Source organism: Marmota monax, unplaced genomic scaffold (assembly GCF_021218885.2).
Source record: "Marmota monax isolate L192 unplaced genomic scaffold, Marmota_monax_Labrador192_F-V1.1 WCK01_AAM20220418_F8-fsc00021, whole genome shotgun sequence".
In the NCBI taxonomy this organism is placed as follows: domain Eukaryota; kingdom Metazoa; phylum Chordata; class Mammalia; order Rodentia; family Sciuridae; genus Marmota; species Marmota monax.
In genome coordinates, this window is record NW_026695228.1 from 14498968 (window position 1) to 14524177 (window position 25210).

Here is a 25210-nt window from a genome sequence, read left to right on the forward strand (position 1 = left end):
AAATAAGAAATGAACCAGCTTGTAAGAAAGCATAGCAAGGAATTTTGAATCATTGATACTAAATAAATTAATGGGGGGGGGGGTAAATCTCCCCAGAGAATCAAGCCAGGCCTAAAAAAAAGCAGGTCTACAACTCATATTATGCCTCTTTTTGGAGAATTGATTCAAATACCTGGGAGTCTGCTTGGCTGGTCTACATGGCCTCTAGTTAGTAAAGTCACAACACTATTTTTTTCCTAGCATACTCTAGAACAGTGGTTCTCCAATTTTAACATGTATCACAATCACTAGATTTGCAAAAACCCAGGCTGCCAGGCCCCATCCTCAGAGTTTCTCATTTAGTAGGTCTAGAGAAAGGTCTGAGATTATGCATTGTCAACAAACTTTCAGAAGACATTGCTGCTTGTCTAGCACCACACTTTCAGAATCACTGTTGAAGTGCTCAGTAGTGCTACACGTTAGAATCACTGGCTTTCAAAACTATAGATACCTGCATCCACCTCCAGAGATTCTGATATAATAGGTCTCAGGTACAGCCTGGACATCAACATTTTTAAACTCTGCAGAACTCCAGTGTGTCACCAAGGTTGAGAACCACTGGGCTAGAGAACAGAATCTGAAAGTTCACTCAATTGAAAATGCTGATATGGTTCAACAGAATGCAATCTACCCAGCCATCCCCTAAACTACCTCTCCTAGGTGGACCTAGAAGATATGTCTTGGTGAGGGGGATGATAGCATCCCTTAAGAGCTTCAAGGTAGCTATCCTTTATAGGTCAAAAAAAAAAAAAGAAAAACATTGACAATATGATTGGGTTCCCTGATCAAATGGGAATAACATGATTCAGAACCAGTCACAGTACTAGCACTTAACTGCAGAGACAAAAGTTGGCACAATTACCCTATGGAGTTACACAGCATTGTCATCAGATCATTCTGACCCTATGACTCCGACACAATGGTAAACTAACCATCACATCAGTTCACTAAGTTGTCACTTCACGTTTAATAAGAAAATATTGAAAAAAATTAACTCAAGCCCCTGTATCAATGATTCACAGACTCATTCCTCTTAGCCAGATCCCAAACCCACATTGGTTTACAGAATTATAAAATTCCTCAACTACGCTGGCAAATCCATTGAAAGAGACCCCTATGAAGAGGTGTTAAGTGAATTTTACAGAAAGTCTTTAACATTTATCATGTGACTGGGCAATAGGGAAAAAAAATACCCAGACCCTTTGAAGTTATTAGATAATGACTATGAACTTAGACTGATATCTAGAGAAACCTAAAATGCCACTATAATCCTACTGTCAGATTAGGAGCTTATTAAGTTCAGATACTATATGGAATCATAGCTCAAAGTCATCTCAAATCTGTCCCAAGAACCAAGGGGCCCAAGGTTATTTTCCTAGTCCCAGAACATTTAATAACTGGTAAAATTCCCACACAGGGTCCTCCTCATTGGGCAAAAGCCACTGGAACTACTATTCTTACTCTATCCACTCAATGACAGTAAATCAAGCAACCCCATATTCACAGGGAACTTCAGAGATCAGTACCAATAAAGACCAGAGAGGTACAGAGATGGTGATTTCCACCACATTGTGTTGCCTGTCCAGTGCAGAGACCACATAGATCATGGAGAATTACTACAGATTATTGCAAACTTAATTAGGTAAAGATGCCTATTGTAATTGCTGATTCAAATGTGGCATCTTCACTAACACAAATGAACCCAGCTCCTGGCACCCCTAATGCTTTCTATTCCAATCAGTACATAAAATCTGAAGACGTTTCTACTTGTTGGATTACCCCATATCAAATGTCCTGCTATGTCTTAATACAGCCCAAAGGCACCCTGATCATCTCAATGACATACAGAACAAACTGTTCCATTATATTGGCAGAATGTTAACTGGACCTGGTGAGCAGAACTCTAATTTATAAGCCAAAGGGTAAGTGATAAATCCTGAAAAAGTTTAGTCTGCCATCTGGGTGGTGTTCCTAAGAGCCCAGCATACTGGAGCATAAGAAGATATTCCCTCCAAAGTAAGAGGCAAGTTGCTGCACCTTGCATTACCCACCAAGATAGAATTATTCAGTCTCTGAATTTTGCAGGCTTCGACCCATTTTCTGAGAATTGATAAGGCTGCCAGATTTGAGAGGGGCCCAATACCAAGTCCTGCAGCAGAGCCATGCTGAAGTACAAAGTGTTCTTCCAATTGGGTCTTAAGACCCACAGACCTAATGCTATTGGAACTGTCTGGGGCAAAAAGGAGCTGCATACAGCCTGTAACAAACTCCAGCAGCAGAAACAGAGCACCGATCCCTAGGACCGGGGAAGATGGCCTTACCCCCCTCTAACAACCATTATCCTTTTGAAAAGTAGCTTTTGGCTTATTTCCAGGCTCTGGTTAAGACTGCATGATTGACCTTGTGACACTATGAAAACTGACCTGCCCATCCTGAACTGAGTGTTACCATAAAATTGGTTATGCACAGCAGTATTTCAGTTTTAAAATTGATATTTATGAGACCAAGTTGAACAAATTAATTCACTGCATGGGCAGGTGGCTGAGACTCCTGTGTCATCTGCTGGCTCCGCTACCTCATCCCCTTCCTCAACCCATACCCACAGACCTCATGGAGTCCTGTAGTACTCTCAAGAGGAAAAAGTACAGGCCTGGTTCACACATGGTCTTATGGTACGTCAGCATCAGCAGATGGACATTGCACTGCAATCCCACTCAAAGGCACCCCAGAAAGACAGCAGCTAAAGGAATTCCTAGGTTCACAGAACTTTGGGAAGTAATCCACATTTACTTTAAGCAGAAAGAGATGACACAGGATGGATCCATAGCAGCTCAGAGGCAGTGGTTTACAGGCTAGCCAGCAGATCAGAAACTTAGGGGGGAAAAAACTGTACTTAAGGGAAAAAAAAGTCTGGGATTGAAAGGCACAGATGGAGCTTGAGATGAGACCACAGTATAAAGACATTCGTATTTCACATGTACAAATGCCCACCAGTAGATATCAACAGTCACCTGAAAGAATGGAGCCATCCTCTATGCATCTTTCATCAATTACCCTGTGGATTGCTCAACAAGCCCATGTAACAAAGAAAGCCAAACAGAGGCAGGTAGGAAGGAAGCCAGGCAACGGCTCAACAAGGGCCCCCACTCACCAACGCTGACTTGGCTAATGCCATTGCTGGTACCCAACCAGTAAGAACAGAAGCCAACACCAAGCCCTGATATGGCTTCATACCCTGCAGGGTCCACATGAATTATACCAGAACTGTCCGATCATGAAGAGGGCAATATTTTTTCCTCACAGGAAGTAGATGGCTATTCCAGGGATGAATTAGAGACCCCTGCTTCCTGGGCTTCTGCCAACTCCACCATCTATGATACTGTCCCTTCCAATCAGCTTCCCAAACACTGTTCCTTCTTGGATCCAGGAATAACAGTCCTCACCCTACCCCTTCCTTTTGGGCCAAGAGGAAAGAACAACTCCACTATTACTACTAACCCTGGACAAGTGTACCACCCCTTTGTAAATTAACTATCAAATTATCTCAATTTGAGTATTCCCTCTATTGGAAACTAATATATTCCCCTTTGAAAAGCCCATGAAAGGTTCATGTTTCCGTTTTCCCCTTATTGGCTTGTGCAACCAATATTGGAAATAAAAGCATCCACCATAATACCTGGGATGTATCCTTTCCTTGTGAACACCTCTATTATAAACTTAGAGTGATCAATGAAAACCCAGAAAACTTCAGCCTTTTAAACTTTCCCAAACTAGCTTTTAAGCTTTCCCAAACTATTACTTTATCCTTTTGAGTTAATTTTACTCAAATTAAAAAAGAAGAAACTGTTGGAATCTCAAGGGACAATATAACCATGTCATGTCAATATCAGAGAACAGACCTTCAATCTCCTATTCTTGACTACTCACCATGCAAAACTGCCCACCAATGGCAGTGATGTAACAGAAGTACAAAGAATGGTCCTGCCCTTTGCAGAGGCATCCCCAACCTACAGCCTACCAACAATGATGAGAACGGTAGTAGTGTTCAAACAAGTGCCTTTGTGGGGACCCTTAGACATGATGAAAATGTCAATTCATACAGACATTATGGCAATCAATCAGTATGGAGGTTCTTTATAAAAATACAAATATAACTACCATATGATCCAGCTGTATCACTCATTGGTATCTACCCAAAAGAATTAAAGAAGACATACTTTAGAGATACACGCATTCCCATGTTTCCAGCAGTACAATTCACAGTAGCCAAATTATGGAACCAGCCTCAACAGCTGAATGTATAAAGAAAATGTGGAAAAAATATATATATATATGAAAATATATATATACACACACACACACACATATATACATACACACACACACACAAACACACACACCCCTAGTACAGTTTTATTCAGTCATCAAGAACAAAATTATGTCATCTGAAAAAAAATAGATAAAACTGTGGAGCATGATGTTAAGCTAAATAAGCCAGACTCAGAAAGACAAGTATCAAATGTTTTCTAGCTAGTGAGGAAAAAAGGGGAAAGGATCTCATAAAAATAGAAGGGAGACCATTAGGGTAGAGAAAGAGGGCTGGGAAGAAAAGAGGAAAGGCAAGGGGAGGTACTGAGGATTTAAAATGATCAAATTACATGCATGAACATACCACAATGAAATACACTATTGTACGTAAGTCATATGCACTAATAATATATTTTTTAAAACAAGCACCTTTTTATCAATGCAGAGTACTATGGCCAGGAATTAGCAGCTACACTGGAAAGTGACACATAACCTCTTCCTATCCTTCTCTGCTGCCTTCTGACCACCAGAAACAACCTGATAAAGATGAAGAAACCATTCCAGGTAGGAAGAAAATGGCATACTGCTGTGGCAAGTCCCCTCTTCTGTACGTAATAAAAACACCTACATATTGCCATACTAGTGTCTGTAATTTTGTATAACCCTGAGGGTCTCCTTTCATTTCCACAACCAACAATAAAAATTAAAAAAAAAAAAAAAACACCTACAGGCGCATAGATGATACGTGTATATTAAGGAGCGCAAGACATTTTTATGTAGGAACAGAACATAAATGTGTTCACTACATAAATGTTGTCTGATGAAGCCAAATTACCTTTGTCCTATTATTAAAATTGAGTCTTTTAGATGCTTTAGTAATTTAAAAGTTATGGCAAAAAGGACATAATACCAATATTACAACTTTGAGCTTGCTATATATCACTAATGTTATTTACTTGCTACTATATTCGTAAAAGTTGTATCTCCAACTCTCCTCAAATAGTAGAAATATAAAAGAGGCTTATTTTAAATTGCATTTTTCTGCTTCAGGGATCAGCTCTGATTAGTTGTGTTTTGTGCGATTCTTTCCATCACCAATTCACTCTCCATGTTTCTTTCATCTAATAGAAAATTAAATGTGATGCTTTGCTAGGTTCCCAAGGATTACTAAATTACATTGCATTCAAATATGTAAGCCTCATAACTGCTGCTCTAAAAATATAGCAAAGGTACATTCATAGCACCCCAGGGAAAATAAGCATCAAAATTAGTCAGACCAGCAAACACAGAAGCTAAAAATGGTTCTACAAGATGTCAGATAAGAAATTAAATGAATACTGTCATTATAAGAAATTAGGAGGCATGCCTTTTAAAAATTATTTTACATGAGATGTTTAATTTTTTGCAAAAGTGATTCAAATATGGCAGTTCCCCAAATGATATGCACTTGAGCATCATGGCTTAACAAACTGAGAAAATGTTTCACTTCACCCTACACAAAAATGTGGTGATTATTCAACTTTCACTTCATCATTTTCAACAAAAATTTGTCTTTCATGCTGTCAAGAAAGAAACAGAAAAGATTGAAATTTTGATTGTTACTGAAATTAAAACTTATGGATTAACATAGAAGAAATTGTCAGTTTTACATATTCAGTCTCTTCACCCAGCAATTGGAATGTCTCTCTCTTTATTTCATGGTATTTATTGCTCAATAGGTTTTTCTTTCCCCAGCATCACTGAAGTATAATTGATGAAAAGAAATTATACATAACCAATTTTATACATATAAATATGTAAAATAAAGAAGTTGGTTTAGCAGAAAATATAGTGAAATTAATTATGTAGGTGATTAAAAAATGATATAAGTTCAGGGCTACAAATCCAGAAATTATCATGCACAGTGTTTCATGTGACATGTAGCATCTTATGACCCTTTAACAGTCTATAAACCAACTGAGAAAACTACACCAAAGCAGCAGCAGGGTACAAAGTACTTTGTGAAAACATTAAACACAACAAAAAGGGAAAAGATGTAAACTAGATTTCACCTCCAAATCCAACAATCAAGTTTTTCCAGAAAAGCATTCAATTTCTACACGCCAACAACAAGAACACCTTACTTTGATATAGGTTTCAGATAATATTAACAAGAACAGCTAATTTACTAAAAGATCTTCTGGCCTATAACATTATGGTTAGTGCTTCTTCTTGGGATATATAGCACATCACTGTTGTTAACCCAGACCTCATGACAGGATGCATTTAGATAGCACTCCACCCAATGAGAACATTTTCTCTGAGATTCCAATATGGCATCATCTGAAAGCCTAAGCCTGCCTTTGATTCCCATTCGCTGCTGAGCAGCAAATGTCATCTTGAGCCTAATTCACAAAGCATTTGGAGGGCAGGTGAGGCTGCTGTACTCACCCATGCTGAGGCTTCCAAGCCCCATCTTGCCAAAGAATGTGTGAATGTTGCAACCCTCTCCTCAGCCCTGACCTTCCAACCCCTACTCACTGTCCTTACCTGATGACAGTAGCTCCCTGTTCATGCAACTCTCCCCTGCTGTGTTCCTGTCCTTGCACTCAGCACCATTGACATCCACATGAAAGACACACCAGCACCCTGAACACAGTTTCTTGACCTCATCATTCCATTCCTTCACCTTTTCTCCTTCTCCCCAGCTTAACCACTCACCCACAAAGTCACATCCCAGATCCTGACATCTCTAACACTTCAAATTCAAACATTACCTAATTATCACTTATATATTCTAAAACTTCATTTTTCAGTGCCTTTCAGCAAATTTTTTTTTTGCACTGATCAAGAATTAGGCAACCCTTGCTCAGAGCTTTTATTACTAACCTTCCTTCATGGACAAGGCATACTAGGTTCTGGGGTATAAGACTCAAAATCATAGGGTCTCATGCAAGAGGGTTTGGAGTAGCCCCAGAAGCTGAACCATCTAAGACCGTCGCACAACTGGGCAGACTGACTTCATTCACCCCACGTTCTTCATCATAGATTTGTTTCTATGGAGCTCTCTTCTCTTTCCCTGGGAGCAGCCTACCCTTTCTCTGAGACAACAGTGTCACCTCTTCTCCACCTCTAACCACTTGGGTGCCACTTATGCTATTTCCAATGGTGACCTTGCTGCATGCAGTCCAGCATCAGCAGCTATAGGATAGGAGACTGCTCATTCTCCCACCACCAACCACACCCTCCACTGCATTCACTTAGTAATCCTTTTTTCCTGCTATAGTGATAAACATGTCCCCTCTCTGAGGCCAATAACTTTAGGTCATTTCCTCCTACACATTTTAAAGACAGCTCATTTCCAGTTTTCTCTACAGACATCCCAATCTGGCTTATACTTTAAAAATTGTCCTTTGTGAGTCACTAATAAACTTCACCTTACCAAATGCAACAGAAATGTTCATTTTCTACTTTATGTAACTCTCGGAATAAAAAGTTGACTTTTCTCCTTTGTAGAACACACTCCTCTCTTACCTTCCAACAAAGCAGCTCTCCCAAGTTTTTTTCTACCTCATCACCATTCCTTTTCAGTCTCCCTTATTACTTCCTGTTTGATTGCCTCCCCCATTAGAGAACTCCATGAGGACACACTGTCTGCCCTGCTCATCACTGTCTACAGTGCTTAGACCATTACTAAGTTCAAGGATGGTGCTTGTTAAATATTTATTGACTAGATGAGGAAAAAAACCTGATCCACACTTAACATTCTATTTAAAATTAACTTAAGATGGATTATTGGTCTAAATACAAAACTCAAGACTAAAAAATTTTAGAAAGAAACAGAGGGGAAACCGTATTCTTGGGTTAGACAAAGGTTTTTTTGTTTGTTTTGGAAAAAAGATACCAAAACCATAATCCGTGAAAGAACAAATTGGTAAACTACCTTAAAGTAAATTTATCAAAAGGTAAATTTATTCAAGGTAAATTTATCAAAACTTTTCTTAATTTTAATCAGAATTAAGAATTTTGCTCCTTCTCAACTCCATCTTTACTGTAGTGACAACTGAGGCTGTGATTCAGTCTGACATGCAGTTCTTTGTCCACGCCCAAGAGCTACACTTTCTTGAAGTAACCAGCCAGGAGATGGTCACTCAGATTAAGGCTCATGTAACTTCACTGGAGGGCACCACCCTAGAAGATCAAGTTATGCTCCTGGCAGGCAGGCATGCTACTGGAGGATGGGGCTACCCTACGCCAGTGCTGGGTGGAGGTCAAGACCACCTTGGAAGTGGTCTTGTGCTTGAAGGTAAAATTCATGGTTCCCTGACCCATGCTAGAAAAGTGTGAGGTCAATTCCCAAGGTGGCCAAACAGAAGAATGAAGTCAGGCTGGGTCATGCAGCAGATGCAGAATAACTGGTACTTTGTCAATTTTGTACCCATCTTTGGCAAGAATGGCCTCAAGGTCATCTCATAAATCTTATGTAATCTTTGCTTTCTCTAATAAAGCCACTTTATCCAGACCAAAAAAAAAAATCAAGAACTTCTAATGAAATTATGTCATTTTCATGAAAATGAATGAAATTGGAGAGCATCATGTTAAATGAAATGAGCCAGTCACAAAGACAAATAGCATGTTTTTCTATATATGTGGAAACTAGGGCTAGGGGGCGGGAGATGACAAAAATAGAAGGGAGACCATTAGGGGAGAAGGGGTGCAAGGGGAGAGAGGAGGAGAGGGTAAAGAGAGGTACTGGGGAGTAACATTGAGTAAACTGTTATACGCATGTACGAAACGCCACAATGAAGTCTACTATTCTGTATAATTAACATGCACCCATAACTTTCTTAAAAAAATTAACTTTTAAAGACAATAAAAAGATAAGTCACAAGCTAAGAAAATACTGAAAACAAAACATTGGATCAAGGATTTGTACTCTGAATATTAAAATAACTCAGGTAAAGGTAGGCAGGCATGGGTAGATGGATGGGAAGGTAGATCACACTCAAAACTTATAAATAAGAATCAAATAATCTTAAAGATAGTAATTTCCTTGAGACCATCTGATCCATACCCAACCCGCCACATCACTTGTGACATCCTTCCCAATTGCAGAGTGACTTGGATTTTCACTAATTACACCTATGTCATAGGACCTCTGCTATTACCACTCATGTTAAGTTGCCTGTCTTGTACCTTCTTATTAAGCTAAGTGAAATTAGTAATGAGGGAATATAAATGTAAATCAATGTATTTTATGTATCCTGTATGTATAGTGCTATGTATATTTGGGGGGATAGAGAAAATATTAATTCATCAGTGGAGTCATCTAAGCCTGCAACTTGTTTTATGAAAAGATTTTTAATGAATTATTAGAAGATACAGAAAAATCTCAGGAGCTCTATATCTGTTATCAGATTCAGAAAATATACAGGCAACTTCTCTAATTCATTTGAGTAACCAAGTGTGTAGGCAGAAAGTTGTTCAGGTGAGTATTATGGTCTAGGTATTAGATGTCCCCCAAAAGCTCATGTGTGAAACGATGCAAGAACATTCAGAGGTGAAATTGTTACAAGAGCCTTAACCTAATCATTGCATTAATCCCCTTATGGGGATTAACTGAGTGATAACTGAAGGCTGGTAGGGTGTGGTTGGAGGAGGTGGGCACTGGCGGCATGCTTTTGGGATATATATTTGGCAAGTAAGCGTAGACTTTCTGCTTCCTAAATGCAATGCCCTGATCCACTTTGCCTCACCAAACTCTTCCACCATGATGTTCTGCCTTACCTCAAGCCCTAAGGAATGAAACCACTTGTCTATGAATTGACACCTCTGAAACCATGAGCTCCAAATAAACGTTTCCTCCTTAAAATTGTTCTCATCAGGTTTTTTGGTCAAAGCAGCAAAAAAAGATTAATGAGTTACAAAAATACAAACTACTAGTTTTGTTGGGTTTTGTCTATTATTTTATCTGTTTTTACTTTTTCTATCATCTATTCTTTCTAGGTGTGCAAGCATGTGTGTGTAAGTACGTAAGTGCAACCATGCAAGTGTACAAGCATGTAGGTAAGTATGTGAGTGCGCAGGCATGTAGTTGTGTGGGGAGATGTGTAAACATGTGAGTGTGCAAGTGCATACACATGTAAATGTGTGACCGTGTGTAAGCATTTAAGTGTGTGGTTATGTAAGTGTACAAGTATGTGAGTGTGAACATGTAAATATATGATTGTAAACAGGTAAGTTTGCAAGGACATAAGCATGTGAGTGTGCAAGCATGCACGTGTTTGAGCATGTGTGAGTATATAAGTGTGCAAGCATATGCGTGTGACCATGTGAGTGTGCAGACATGTAAGTGTGTGGGTGTGCAGACATGTGAGTGTGTGGGCATATAAGTGTGATTATGTAAATATGCAAGCATACAAGTGTGTATGAGTGCAAGTATGAGAGTATGTGCAAGTACATGCTTGCATGTTTACATTCTTACATGTTTACATGCTTACATTCACACACTTACACATTTATATATACTCAGTTTCACTTGCACGCTTATGCATAAACCTACATACTTACATACTGCACACTCACATGCTTACACACATGGTTACATTCACGCTCACATGTACTCGCATCACACTTATGTTTCCATGCTTGAACACTTACATGCTTGAATACTTTCACAGTACTTACATATACTTAGATGCTCGCATGCTTAGACTCACATGTACTTACACTTACAACACACACTTACATGCATACACACTTACACGTGCCCTTATACCTTACTTACACTCATACATGCTCACTTACATGCTTACACACGTCTGCACACTTACATCCTTACATACTTTCACACACTTGCATACTTATATGCTTACTCATTTAAATGCTTACACACATGCTTACACATTTACTTATACTCAAATAAGAATGACTTGCAAGTGTGTGTGAGTCTAAGTATGTACAATACATGTGTGTGAGCAGCCCTTCACAGGCTATTCTCTCTAAACAGTATTTCCAACTCAAAGTAAACACAGTTCCTTACAAAAGTGGCTTCAAAGCTAGGGGATGATGATTCCCAAGCAGGCCTGTGAAATGCTGCTGCCAGAAAGCAAGCACATCTTTGGAGACAGTGGCAGGGTCACGTCAAAAGGAGCAACGAGTAACCCTGAAAGGACTCTCAATGGACAGATGTGGGCCAACAAAAGCAACAAAAAGACTAATGACCACAAAGGAAATAAATGTGTGTATGTTTATATATATTTCTCAGTACAAAAAAACATCAATGGATGATTTGGAGATAAAGGCATGAGCTTATCATTTTTAAAACTGGCCTATAAAGGGAAACAAGCACATATCCTGCCTTACTAAACACATTTTAGAATAATCAAATGGTTGATCAAGGAAAATTCCTATAAGAAAAACGTGCAACTATCAATGGAAAAGGAGTTACCAAACGAAAAAAAATCATTACTTTGTAGTCCTCAAGAATTAATGCATCTAGACAATGATAATCAATGCTAAATGTTTTAAATGAAAGTGAGATAAATTTATAGTAAGACTAACATCTGAAACTATTAAGTAATCGTAACACACTAATAACGAGACAACCATATGTATGCTTTTCTTTGTGTGGCAATGGGAAATACCACAGCACCAACTAAAAATTCTAACTCCCATCACAACCACCCAAAAAAGTGAACTTGAATCTAATCAAGGGGCTACATCTAACCAATTTTTTCAGGCAATGCAGGTGATAGGGTACTAAGTTAAATGACAGCATAAAGCCACAAAAAAGTTTGACATTCCACTTTCAACTAAGACAAATGGAAATCTCTCTGTAATAAATGAATGGTACCCAAAAGTAATAGGGAAATGTCTGATAGTACTTTTTCTGGGTGTGACAATACAATTGAGGCTATATTTTTAAGTTCTTTTCATGAGGAAAAAAAAAATGAGTGTGAGAAAAATGCGATTTTCTTGAAACAAAAAAGAGAAAGAGGGGAAACAAGATGAAACAAGATTTGAAAAGTGTTGATAATTTCTGGAAGTGAGTAATGATACCTCATTATTCTACTCTACTTTCATATATATTATGAAAATATTCCACAATAAAAATGTTAATGAAGGGACTAACCTAATGTCAATATTCCTTTCAATTCTAGAATTTTCTGCATCTATATTCAGTTACCTAAAATATATTCACTGCATGCTTGAGACGACATGCAGCATAGTACCAGAAATATTCCCTACAAATTATTACACTTAAAGAGCCCCAGTAATTAGAATGGCAAATGTATTATCTAGGAGAATAAACTAAAGATGACTGTATTTTTCTATGGAAAAAAAGCCAATAAATTCTATTTAAAAAAAAAAAAGAAAGAAAAGATCATGACCAGTTCTTATCTGTAGCTATGAAGAAAGAAAAGAAACCTAGAGCATATCATAAGGATAGCAAAATAGTTTTTTTTAATTGGTTTCTTCTGTGTTTTAAAAAAATATACATATATACACATACACACACATATATATACATACACACACACACATATGTATATATATACATATACATACACACACCCCCCACTATACTTTTCTTATCATTCTTTTAATCATTTGTTTAATCCTTAAGCATTAACAGAGTGCCTGAAATACATATGCAACTTGGCTGGCTTGGCACTATGGGATACAAAGGAGTAACAAAGTAAGATTCTTATGACTTTAAAATGCTTACTGGATCTTCAACCTATGTTTATTATTCATGGGTATTAAAATGACTAGAGAAAAATTCATCAAACACCTGAAGTTTTTAATGAATGATTTACTGAAAAACTATATATAAACACCCAACTGCATTATACAGAAAACTAGTCTCAAAAGCTCTGAGCTGAAGGTTCACCAGTGGCTCCACATAGTCCCCAAGTCCCCTCAAATCGTGTGCAAGATGTTGCGTGAATTTTTCTGGAGAGGATATCCTGGATTTCATTAATCTCATTAACCTAAAATGGTAACAATCACCAATAGAATGAAGCTAAGTTTTTTAGAAGAAACTCCTAAAAACATGAAAACACTGTACTGAATACCTGCTGAATTTCCATACATCTGCTTCTTTCACAAGATAAATTGTTAAACTTACATAACATTTTTCCAGTGTTTGAGTGACATCTAGTGGCTAAACTGTCACATCCAATTGCTCACAAAAGAACTGAAAAGTGCTTTAAGAAATAAAATTTAATTTGAGTAAGTCCCATTTGTTGATTCTTGTTATTAACTCTTGTACTATGGGTGTCTTATTAAGGAATCTGGAGCCCGACCCCACAATATGTAGATCGGAGCCAACTTTTTCTTCTATCAGACGCAGAGTCTCTGATTTGATATCAAGCTCTTTGATCCATTTTGAGTTAACTTTTGTGCATGGCGAGAGAAAGGGATTCAGTTTCATTTTGTTGCATATGGATTTCCAGTTTTCCCAGCACCACTTGTTGAAGATGCTGTCCTTCCTCCATTGCATGCTTTTAGCACCTTTATCAAATATAAGATAGTTGTAATTTTGTGGATTGGTCTCTGTGTCCTCTATTCTGTATCATTGGTCCACCCGCCTGTTTTGGTACCAGTACCATGCTGTTTTTGTTACTACTGTTCTGTAGTATAGTTTGAAGTCTGGTATCGCTATACCGCCTGATTCACCTTTCCTGCTTAAAACTGTTTTTGCTATTCTGGGTCTTATTTTTCCATATGAATTTCATGATTACTTTCTATTTCTACAAGAAATGCCGTTGGGATTTTGATTGGCATTGCATTAAACCTATAGAGAACTTTTGGTAATATTGCCATTTTGATGTTAGTTCTGCCTATCCATGAACAGGGTATATTTTTCCATCTTCTAAGATCTTCTTCTATTTCTCTCTTTAGGGTTCTGTAGTTTTCATTGTATAAGTCTTTCACCTCTTTTGTTAGGTTGATTCCCAAGTATTTTTTTTTTTTGAGGATATTGTGAATGGGGGGGTTGTCCTCATTTCCATTTCAGAAGATTTGTCGCTGATACACAGGAATGCCTTTGATTTATGTGTGTTGATTTTATATCCTGCCACTTTGCTGAACAGACACTCAATCAACAAGTACATGAAAAAATGCTCACCATCTCTAGCAGTCAGAGAAATGCAAATCAAAACCACCCTAAGATACCATCTCACTCCAGTAAGATTGGCAGCCATTATGAAGTCAAACAACAACAAGTGCTGGCGAGGATGTGGGGAAAAGGGTACTCTTGTACATTGCTGGTGAGACTGCAAATTGGTGCGGCCAATTTGGAAAGCAGTATGGAGATTCCTTGGAAAGCTGGGAATGGAACCACCATTTGACCCAACTATTCCCCTTCTCGGTCTATTCCCTAAAGACCTAAAAGAGCATACTACAGGGATACTGCTACATCGATGTTCATAGCAGCACAATTCACAATAGCTAGACTGTGGAACCAACCTAGATGCCCTTCAATAGATGAATGGATAAAAAAAAAAATGTGGCATTTATACACAATGGAGTATTACTCTGCACTAAAAAATGACAAAATCATGGAATTTGCAGGGAAATGGATGGCATTAGAGCAGATTATGCTAAGTGAAGCTAGCCAATCCCTAAAAAACAAATGCCAAATGTCTTCTTTGATATAAGGAGAACAATTAAGAACAGAGCAGGGAGGAAGAGCATGAGAAGATGATCAACATTAAACAGGGATGAGAGGTGGGAGGGAAAGGGAGAGAGAAGGGAAATTGCATGGAAATGGAAGGAGACCCTCATTGTTATACAAAATTACATATAAGAGGAAGTGAGGGGAAAGGGGAAAAAAACAAGGGGGAGAAATGAATTACAGTAGATGGGGTAGAGAGAGAAGATGGGAGGGGAGGGGAGGGGGGATAGTAGAGGATAGGAAAGGCAGCAGAATCCTAGTATGGCAGTATGTAAAACAGTGGATGTGTAACCGATGTGATTCTGCAATCTGTATACGGGGTAAAAATGGGAGTTCATAACCCACTTGAATCAAATGTATGAAATATGATATGTCAAGAACTATGTAATGTTTTGAACAACCAATAATAAAAAAAAAGAAATAAAATTTAAAATGGCATCACAGGGCCTGGGAGTGTCACTCAGTGTCTGGGCACACACTTAATATGAGCACAGCTCTGGGTTCAATCCCCAGCATAAAAAATAATAATAAAGACTGCATCACAAAGGAGCACCTGGCATGATTTCAACTTATGATGTAAACTCATTATCGAATAAAATTTGGTTCACTATGTAGTATGCTGAATTCAAAAGTTTACTAGATAAACAAAGTATTACTTTTTTTAATGAAATGATTATTTCTCCCAAATCTGCACCCAAAACACCAGTGAAAAGCCCGGAGGGAAACAGTGCAAGAATAAAATATACAGAACCTCAGAAACTAGTGCCTGGCCTCTCCTCTCAGCAGAGGCAACATCAGGAATACTATGTGTGTGAGAGGGACAGGAACAAGAATTGGAGAAATACTGAAATACTAAGTACCCAGCATCCAAAGAGAAGGAAGCACAAGCCAAGAACTCTAGCTAACAGTACAAACCACTATGCAGTTCAGCTCTCAGGCAGCAGCAAAAGCAAGTACCAAGAGGATCAGGCCACAGGTGAGATCACATCACCCAGGGTATGGACAGGTCCCAAGTTCCCGCAAAGGCCCTCTGTTCAGACCCTTGAGGATTCCCATCACAGGAGAACATACCTCCCAGCCACTTACAGAGGGTTCCAAGCATAAAGATGCCACAGGGGTTAAGGACAGCATCACAATACAGCCTTGACCTCTGGCCTGTCTTCCCCTAACTAAGCCACAAGGCAACTCTCCTTTCCATGCACCTTCCACAACACCCACCTGCTCATCTCTCCCCCATGTTGTCTACTCAAGGGGAGCTCCCCTTCTAGGAAGGAACCACAACCCACAGAATAGTTCTGAATATATGATCAGTCTTTCCCATGCAATGACCTACAGTCAGTCTAGAACAATAGTCTATGACTGAGATTCACTTGGGCCTATTGCCCAATGCTGCTGTTCGTCACTCTCAATGCTATTCAGCACTGACTAGCGCACTGAATGTGACACCCTTCACCCATTCTTCTGTTGATGGAATATGGATATGGATTATTTTAAATGTGGGGCTGTTATAAACAATGCTGTCAGTATGTAACTACTTGTGTCATTTGGCACATTGAGTTTTAAGGTAATAGATGCTCAGTTACAGGTAGAAATGTTTTCATGGCCAAGAAGTTTTCCAGAATGGCTACATTCATTCATACTCCCCCTAGAAGCATCTAAGAGCTCCTTCTATCCAGTACTACCACAACCATGTAGGATTGAGAGACTTTTTCATTTGTGCCCATCTGGTGACCATTTTGACACTTCACTTTTCTTTTCATTTGCATTTCCATGACAACTCAGCATTTGGAACATTGAACATTAGAATTTATATTGGCCAGACTTCTTGGATATTAAAGTCTGCTTTCAGATATTATAGCAATTAGCAAATCTGTCACTCTTCTAGTATATCCAGGAAATAAGTATATTTGTAAGTACATGCAAGTATGCATAGGTGACTAAAAACCTGATGCAAGTCACCATCACCTCTCACCTTCTACACTAGTCTGAGTCTACCTTACCCTGTCCCTGAAATAGGGTGATCCTTTTAAAACATAAGCACAACAGTGTACTCCTCTGTTCTCAATCCTCCAGTGGCCTCCATTTTATTTTGAATAAAATCCCAAGTTCTTATCACATCTTACAACAAATCTACATCATCTAGTTCCTGACACTTCATCTTCTACCAATCATCTCATCAGCCCTATATTCACCCCTCCTTCTTCCTTGAAACAGGCAAACCACACTTTTTTTTTTTTACCTCTAGCCTTTTGCAAATGCTATTCGCCCTGTCTCAAATACTCTTCTGCCAGATAGTTCACCTCATTTCCTCAATTCCTTCAGGCCTCTGCTTGGATGTTTGCATCACTACAGAAAGTTCATTTGGACAGTACTTAGACAAATAATTCCTCTAAATGCTCCAATACCACACCATCAGCTTCTGATATACCAAAGCCCCTCTCCTTACCCTGAGTTTTTGACCCTAAAAGCTTTGGGGGTTTTTTTATGCATTTTGACTCTTTCCCAGTCCAAGGAATAAAAATCCATTACCAATTGACTATACTTCACATTAACAGGATAGGTAGAAAGCTATTTTCAGTATTCAAAGACATTCATATAAGTAGTACAACAGTAGTATTCACTTCACAGAACTTAAAATTATTAACTAAATAAGAAAAAATTCCCAGTATCAGTACTTGAAAGAAATGACTGATTGATACTAGAAATATCCTTAGTGCATGAATGACCATTAAATACTGGAATCAGTTATCAAGAAATAACTGACAACTAGTGAGGATGAAAACAAAATCAAGGTAAAAAGCCAAAAGAATTTCAATTTGAATTATACAGAATGCTTCAAAAAGGCCTTGTATTCTGCCACACCATCTTCAGTAAGAGACAACTGTTGTAAATGAGCTTAATTCTATCCAGATCCTCATTTTACAATTGCCACAATTCCACAAAAAAAAAAAAAAAATTAAGTGAAGGTCAACATAAAGCTGTATGTTCTAAATCATGAAAAAAAAAACAATCTTTTTTGTCATTCATAACATGTCAGTAATGAAAGAAATTACCTCAATAATGGGTGTATTTTCCTGGAGCTCAGTTGTGTGCGAAGCCAGCAAACCAATTACCCGAGCAACTTTGGCCCGTCTGTAAATGGAGAGAATACAAACTTTGAAAAGAAGAGTCAGGACCAAGGAAGTCAATACTAGCTGTCACATGCTTTAGATATAAGAATATGAAATAAAAATTCAGTGTAACAGGACAGGCCTATAATCCACACATACAATGTCCAAAGAAACCATCCCTCATGTATAAGGAAAAACTTGGAATAACCATGTCCTTTGTAATTCTATTATGTTGACAAAATTTAAACAAGCTATGGTTTAATGATGAAACGGAAAATGGACTTTTGAAAAGGCCTTAACCTGAGACAAGAGAGAAATACTCATTAACCCTTTTATGTGAGTACACAGGCATTTGGCTTAAGGTCTCTATTCCACTTTTACTGAGCTAGTGAGTTTCTATATAGGTGGTAAATAATATGAGCACCGTTAAAAAGATTATTTGTATTTTAATTAATCCTATTTAGTTTTAATGATGCTTTTCTTTGGCATCTAGCAAAAAATGAAGTTGAAAAAATTACTAAATTGAACTTCAGACCTCAGTGTGGTTTGAAATATAGGAAATTAAGATTTTTTTCACCAGAAAAGAAAATGGGAAGTTGATGAGAACCACATTTAGTGACACCTGCCTGTTTCCTGGCTCATAGCATGCACTAATTTTCACAGTTCCTTAAACATTCCCAGGACCCATGCTACTCAGAAGTAGCACAGGGAAAATGTGCAGTGACACTTCTGACAGATAATTCTTATGGAATTCAATTCTCTTAACATATGCAGATAAAAGTCCTAGCCATTTCATGATTACCATCCCACCTCTGAATATAAAGACTGTACTTTAAAAGTGATCATTTTGAAAAAGATTTGGTAGGATATTATACCAATTTACAAAAGAAAGAAGCTTCCAGGCTCCAGTTTGCCATTTTTATGCCTTGGATCCTAAATGTCCCCAGCCTGTGGCACTACTTTTAAGTTTTTTGAATGAGGTATTTGTCACAGCAACAGAAAGCTGACAAACAAGGCCATTGAGTAGCTGCAATTGCAACCAAGTCACTTGCTTTATTGCCATGTGTGCAATTCAAACAGGTAGCTGCATTAAGATCTAGTTGGGTTTTTTTTCACAATTGTAAAACAAATGCTTGTTATCAAAAACTCACCAATTAGACAATATGAAACACAAAACCTGTTTTCAAAAATAAGCTCAAAAATATTTGAGGGGCTGGGGCTGCCTGGTAGAGCGCTTGCCTAGCATGTGTGAGGCGCTGGGTTCGATCCTCAGCACCACATAAAAATAAATAAAGGTATTGTGTCCAACTACAACTAGAAAATTTTTTAAAAATTTATGAGACACTAAATCATTTCTCAATCTACAAAATTAAATATTATCTACTAGATTTATTCAACTAAAATAAAAATGTATCACAACATAGTAATATTTCTAATTTCCCCAGAAATAATTTCAAATCAAATCAGAGAAAATACCCTACCTAAAAACACTAATACTTTTCAATTATAAACTTAAAGTAATAATGACAGTAGTCCTCAGTTTATAACAAAAACTTATATACAATAATACTCTATACACAATACCCTCACAAGACTCCGTCGTTTTCAGAATTCAGTTTTCTTCAATATGGCCACTCCAGGTTCTAATCCCCTCCCCAACTCAGGACAGTCTCCTAAGAACCATCCTGTATCCCCAAGAACATCTGGGGCAGCAGTGTCCAACAGACTTCCATGTAATAACAGGAATGTTCCATGACCACACTCTTCAATGCAGTATACACTGAAAACATCACTAATCATGCACATAAAATATGCCTGGTGCAAGCAAGGAACTTAAATTTTATTGAATTTTAATTTAACAAACTACATGTAGTTAGTTAAGTCATATTAGAGCATAGAGCTGATTTAAATTTTTTTGTTACTGTTCATTTGTTTACTCAATTATTATCTAACTCCCTCAAGGTCAACCCTTAAAGTCAATGAAGGCAGAGCTTTGTTCTGTTCACCATTGTGAACACTGAGACCAGTGCTTGGAGTACAAGTATGCCCTTTCTAAATGTCTGCTTAACAAAAATGATCACATCATCAAAAACTAAGTTACTACATGTGTTAGCAGGAAAGGAGTGGATAAAACATATGGCTGCACATTGCAGAATTCAGAAGTGAAAGTGAATTCAAGGCTAAAGTGAAGTGAAGTAAAGCAGAATTCAAGGCTAAAAGCATTAAATGAGAAATTTTCTTATAAACTAAAAACTGTATGACCTACAAAAAATATAAGGTATGATCCTTCATACAACAAATAACAAAGCATGAAAGTAAAGCCAAAGGGAGTCAGAAATTTCAATCTACTTCTTCCCCAAGCTCAGCAATAAAAAGTGAACATACACACATTCAAGCATCCATGGTAAAACCAACAAGGCTAATGGAACACATGTATATACCAAACTCTACACCCTGGAAAAAGATGAACACTCTTACTCAATGGAAGACTGTACTGGACAGTATCGATGACTAGGAACCACATGTCCTATGCATAGTCTTGAGTCCACAGTGAGAATAATGGGGGCAACAGTACCCTGAGTAGTTACTCATCTTTTATGTGCCTGGGTCTTGGTTACCTCATAAGTTCAGAAGGACTAATAGTATGTACTCCATCAAGTTGTAAGAATCAAGGGATATAATCCACATGTAGAAACTATCTTGGAGTCTGAATTGAACAGGTTAGCTACCATTATTGACCATATTCGTGGCCTAATTTTAAAAATTGATTTTATACAAGACCACAAAGATAAATTAGAACACTCCCAAAAGCAGAAATATTACATAGAATTCACTATTATAATAAAAATAGTGAAGTGGAAATGATAAGCAAAAAAGCCTTGACACCTGCAAATTTAGAAGCACTTCTGTGTATATTATACAGTAAATAAAAAATGAAACCTCCATAAATCACAATCATGTTAGCAGACTAGACACTGATCCCTTCAAGAATCTGTTAAAGTAGAAAAATTATTTTAACTCCATGATAATTAGAAACAAAGAAGGGCTGAAAGTGGAATAGAAAGTCCCAGATGACAAACAGAATCACACAGAGAATAAAAGAAACCCCTAAGGCCGGTCGTGGTGGAGCATGCCTGTAATTCCAGCGACTGGGGAGATAGGAAGATTGAGTATTCAAAGCCAGCCTCACCAACTTAGTCAGGCACTAGCAATTCACTGAGACCCTAGGGCTGGGGATGTGGCTCAGTGGTTAAGCACCCCTGAGTTCAATTCCAAGTATAAAGAAAGAAAAAACAAAAAGAAAGAAAGAAAAAGAAAAGAGAAAGAGAAAGAAAGAAAAAGAGAAAGAAAGAAGAGAAAAAGAAAAAGAAAGAAAAAGAGAAAGAGGAGAAAGAAAAAAAAGAAAGAGAAAGAGAAAGAAAAAGAGAAAGAGCAAAAGAAAGGAGAAAGAGAAAGAAAAATAGAAAGAGAAAGAGTGAGAAAAAAAGAAAGAAAGAAAAAGAGAAAGAAAGACAGAAAGAGAAAGAAAAAGAAAATACACCTGTCCACCAGCCAACAGATCCCACCTATTGATACACAGGGCTCCTCCCTTAAAGGAGAAACACTAAACAAGCATGGAGGAAACTGGTATTACCACATTATACATCATTTGATCATATTAAGTAAGAATAAAATATCATCAGGCATTTGAGAAATAAACAGCATTAAAAAGCAGAACTATAATGAAAAAGAAGTGACCTACAGGTTCAAGAGATAAGCGCACAAGTTTTATAATACTAAGGCCTTACCTTAAATATTAATTATTATATTTAATCCTAATATATCTCAAAGGATTTTTTTTTAAACAATCCTAACATTTATCTCCAAAAAAAAGTATATTTCATACCAAATGTAGGAAGGAATAAAGAACAGAGAACAAAAAAATAAAAACTTTCAAAAATGATTATTAAAATTCACTAGAAATCCTAAAAAATAACCAGGATAAATACCAAGCTTGATGACAGAGAGATACTGAACAGCAAGCAAAGAGCATGGCAGTTCTTCAAAAGATTGAACACAGCGTATAAGCCAGCATTTCAACTACTAGTTACATTTGTGATGAAAACATTTAAGTTCAGACAAAAACTGGCATATGAATACGAACTAATACATACAAGATGGATTAACCTTGACCTACAAAAAATATAAGCCTGCAAAATGACAGAAGTTAGGCACAAAAGGCCACATACTATATGATTCCATTTATTTGCAAAGTCCAGCATAGGACCAAAAAAAAAAAAAAATCAACATAAATTAGGTAGGTGGTTTTCAGAGGCTAGGGGAACAAAAGAGGTACAAGGTTTTCATTGGAAGATAAAAATCTTCTGAAATAAGACAGCAGTGATGGTTGCACAACTTTGTATGTACTAAAGCCCAAACTCTACACTTTTAAAAAGTTGATTTTATAGTGAACTGTACCACAATAAAAAGGACAAAGTGAGAAAGCAAAAGAGTTTGAGAGAAGAGTAAAAAGACAAATCCCACACCCATACTGCTCCTATTTTCAGAAGCATAAAAGGATGAAATGTTGGGAGGAGCTAAGAAATTTAGTAAAGCAACTGCTATAACATGTTTGTAAAAAGATTCCTACATATGGTCTGATAAAAACTTGCCTGTACTGGAATAAAAAGAAAAGTTCAGACAAAATAAAGCAAACTCAAACAAGATACACACAAGAGGAAGAAAAGTTGACGTTGGCCCCAGTTCCTGCAGAGCTAAAGTCAGCACAGGGGAAGAAAGCATAAGTCCAAACTGTGGCATGGAGGTGAATGGCTCCAGGGGCAAGACCACCTCCCTGAGCTACAGGGTCTGACAGAAACACCCAAGGAGGCAACTACTCCAGAAGCAGAGCCACAGAGAGGCCTTCTTGGAAAAGTAAACAAAACAAACCTACAGAATAATGAAATTTGATCAACTAAGAAGTGAATTTGATCATAGAAATGGAGGAAATGTTCCAAAAAGATGAGCATTTAACCTCATCTTATTCAGATGTAAAACTATTACTAAAAAAAAAAAAAATTAAAAAATGAATTTGGGGAAGTACTTTTTTCTAATTTTATTTATTTATTATTTATATGTGGTGCTGAGAATCAAACCCAGTGCCTCACACATGCTAGCCAAGTGCTTTACCACTGAGCCACAACCCCAGCCCCAAAATTCATATCCTAATGGATACTTAAGTGGCTAAAACAATCTCAAAAAATTTGGACCTTTCACAATTTCAAAACTTAAAACTACAGTAATCAAGACAGTATGGTATTAGCATAAAATCAAAGATACAGACCAATGGAATGGAGAGCCAAGAAATAAATCCTCACATATATGTGTAAACAATTTTCCACAAAGGTACCAAGACCATTCCATGGGGAAAGGCAAACCTTTTGACACATAAGTATAGGTAAAACAATATCCACACACAAAGGCAATCAAGTTTTACCCTCAACTTACACCATTTTCAAATACTAATTCAAAAACATATCAAAGATCTAAACTCCAAAGCAAACTATAAAACTATTAGCAAAAAAAAAAAAAATAGGAGAAAACTTTATGACTTTGGATTTCACACTGACTTTCTGGATATGGCACCAAAAGCACAAACAAGCAAAGAAAAACTACTTGAATCAAACTTCATCAAAATCAAAACCTTTTATAAATCAAAGATCACTACAGCACAGTAAGAAGGCAAAAAACCCTCTGGATGAAAGAGAATGTTTTCAAATCTCTTATTTGATAAGGGTTAATACCCAGGATATATAAAGAACAAAAAAAATTACTCAATTCAAAATTGGGCAAAGGACTTGAATAGACATTTCTCCAAAGAAGATACAGATAACCGACAAGTACCTGAAAAGCTGCTAGTCACAAAAGAAATGTAAACCAAAACCATGATCTCCAACTGGAAGAGTTATAATCAGGAAAATAAACAAAGACCAGCATTCATAGAACATGATTCACAATGGTCAAAAGGTAAAAACAATGCAAGTGTCCAACAGATGAAAGGATACACAATATTAGAACATTATTTGACCTTAAAAAGAAAGGAATCAAATTCTAGCACATGCTATAACTTGGATGGACCTTGAGAACAAAGCTAAATGAAATAGCCACACACAAAAAGACAAATATTCATACTTCTACTCATATAAGTACACACAATAACCAAATTCATAGATATAGAAAGTAGAATTGAGGTAACACACACAGGTATCTATATAGAGAGAGAATGAGGAGAAACTTTAAAATTGTATCATGTGACTCTAATTTTGTTTTCCTATATGCAGAACAAACTTGGAAAACTGAACAAAACTAGAAGCAGCAGTTTCCTTATTGAAAAAGAAGGCTTCAATCAGAGGACTTGTCTACCTTAATATTTATCATTTTCCTCAAAACCGTTTTACAGTTAAACTTCAATTTAAAAAATGAGAAACAGTTTTAAAGCAGTACTTGGAAAGAACTAATGTTTGCTCTAATGTCACTAGGGGGCACTCCATTCAAAGAGAAGCTTTAAACAAAAGTATTTTAATAAAAATTTCAATGGTTCCTTTCAATGAACATACAACAAATCTCATTAAATGCTCAACTATCACCTTTTTCTTTACACCAAATTTTACTTTGGGAGAGTAACATTGGAAGATGCATCAGGATGATTAATTACCCTAAAGCATTTTGTACACTTTGCCAGCAGGGAAAAACAATTACTATCATGCCACTACCACAATTCACAAAATTCCTTCACCTCCCTTTTCTCATATGTTTCTCCTAACAATCATAAGTATGCATGATAATAAGAACTACAAATTCCACACCCCCAATGTATATTAAGCACCCACTAAAATGTACCCACTGTAAAAGATTTTCCACATATTTAGTTTATCAGGTAGTTACACTATCTCCATTTTACAGATAAGGTAAGTGAGGGTCAGCAGTTAAAGCAATTTTCCCAGGGGGAAAATCTGGAATCCACCACACCCAGGTCTGCCTCTGTCCTATGCACATTCCCCAGGAAGCAGAGACTCAGAAGAAGATTTCAGCATTTGGCTACATCTCATTG

General features: G+C 37.2%; 1 protein-coding gene across 5 annotated transcripts in view; it reads right to left on the reverse strand.

The window, feature by feature from the left end:
• The window catches only part of Ulk4 (unc-51 like kinase 4), a 536812-nt gene that overhangs the window by 455443 nt on the left and 56159 nt on the right, over positions 1-25210 (reverse strand). For all 5 annotated transcript variants that reach the window (XM_046437488.2, XM_046437490.2, XM_046437489.2 and 2 more), the window contains one exon: positions 18064-18142. In XM_046437488.2, coding sequence (XP_046293444.1) covers positions 18064-18142 — 79 coding nt within the window. The remainder of the gene's footprint in view (positions 1-18063; positions 18143-25210) is intronic.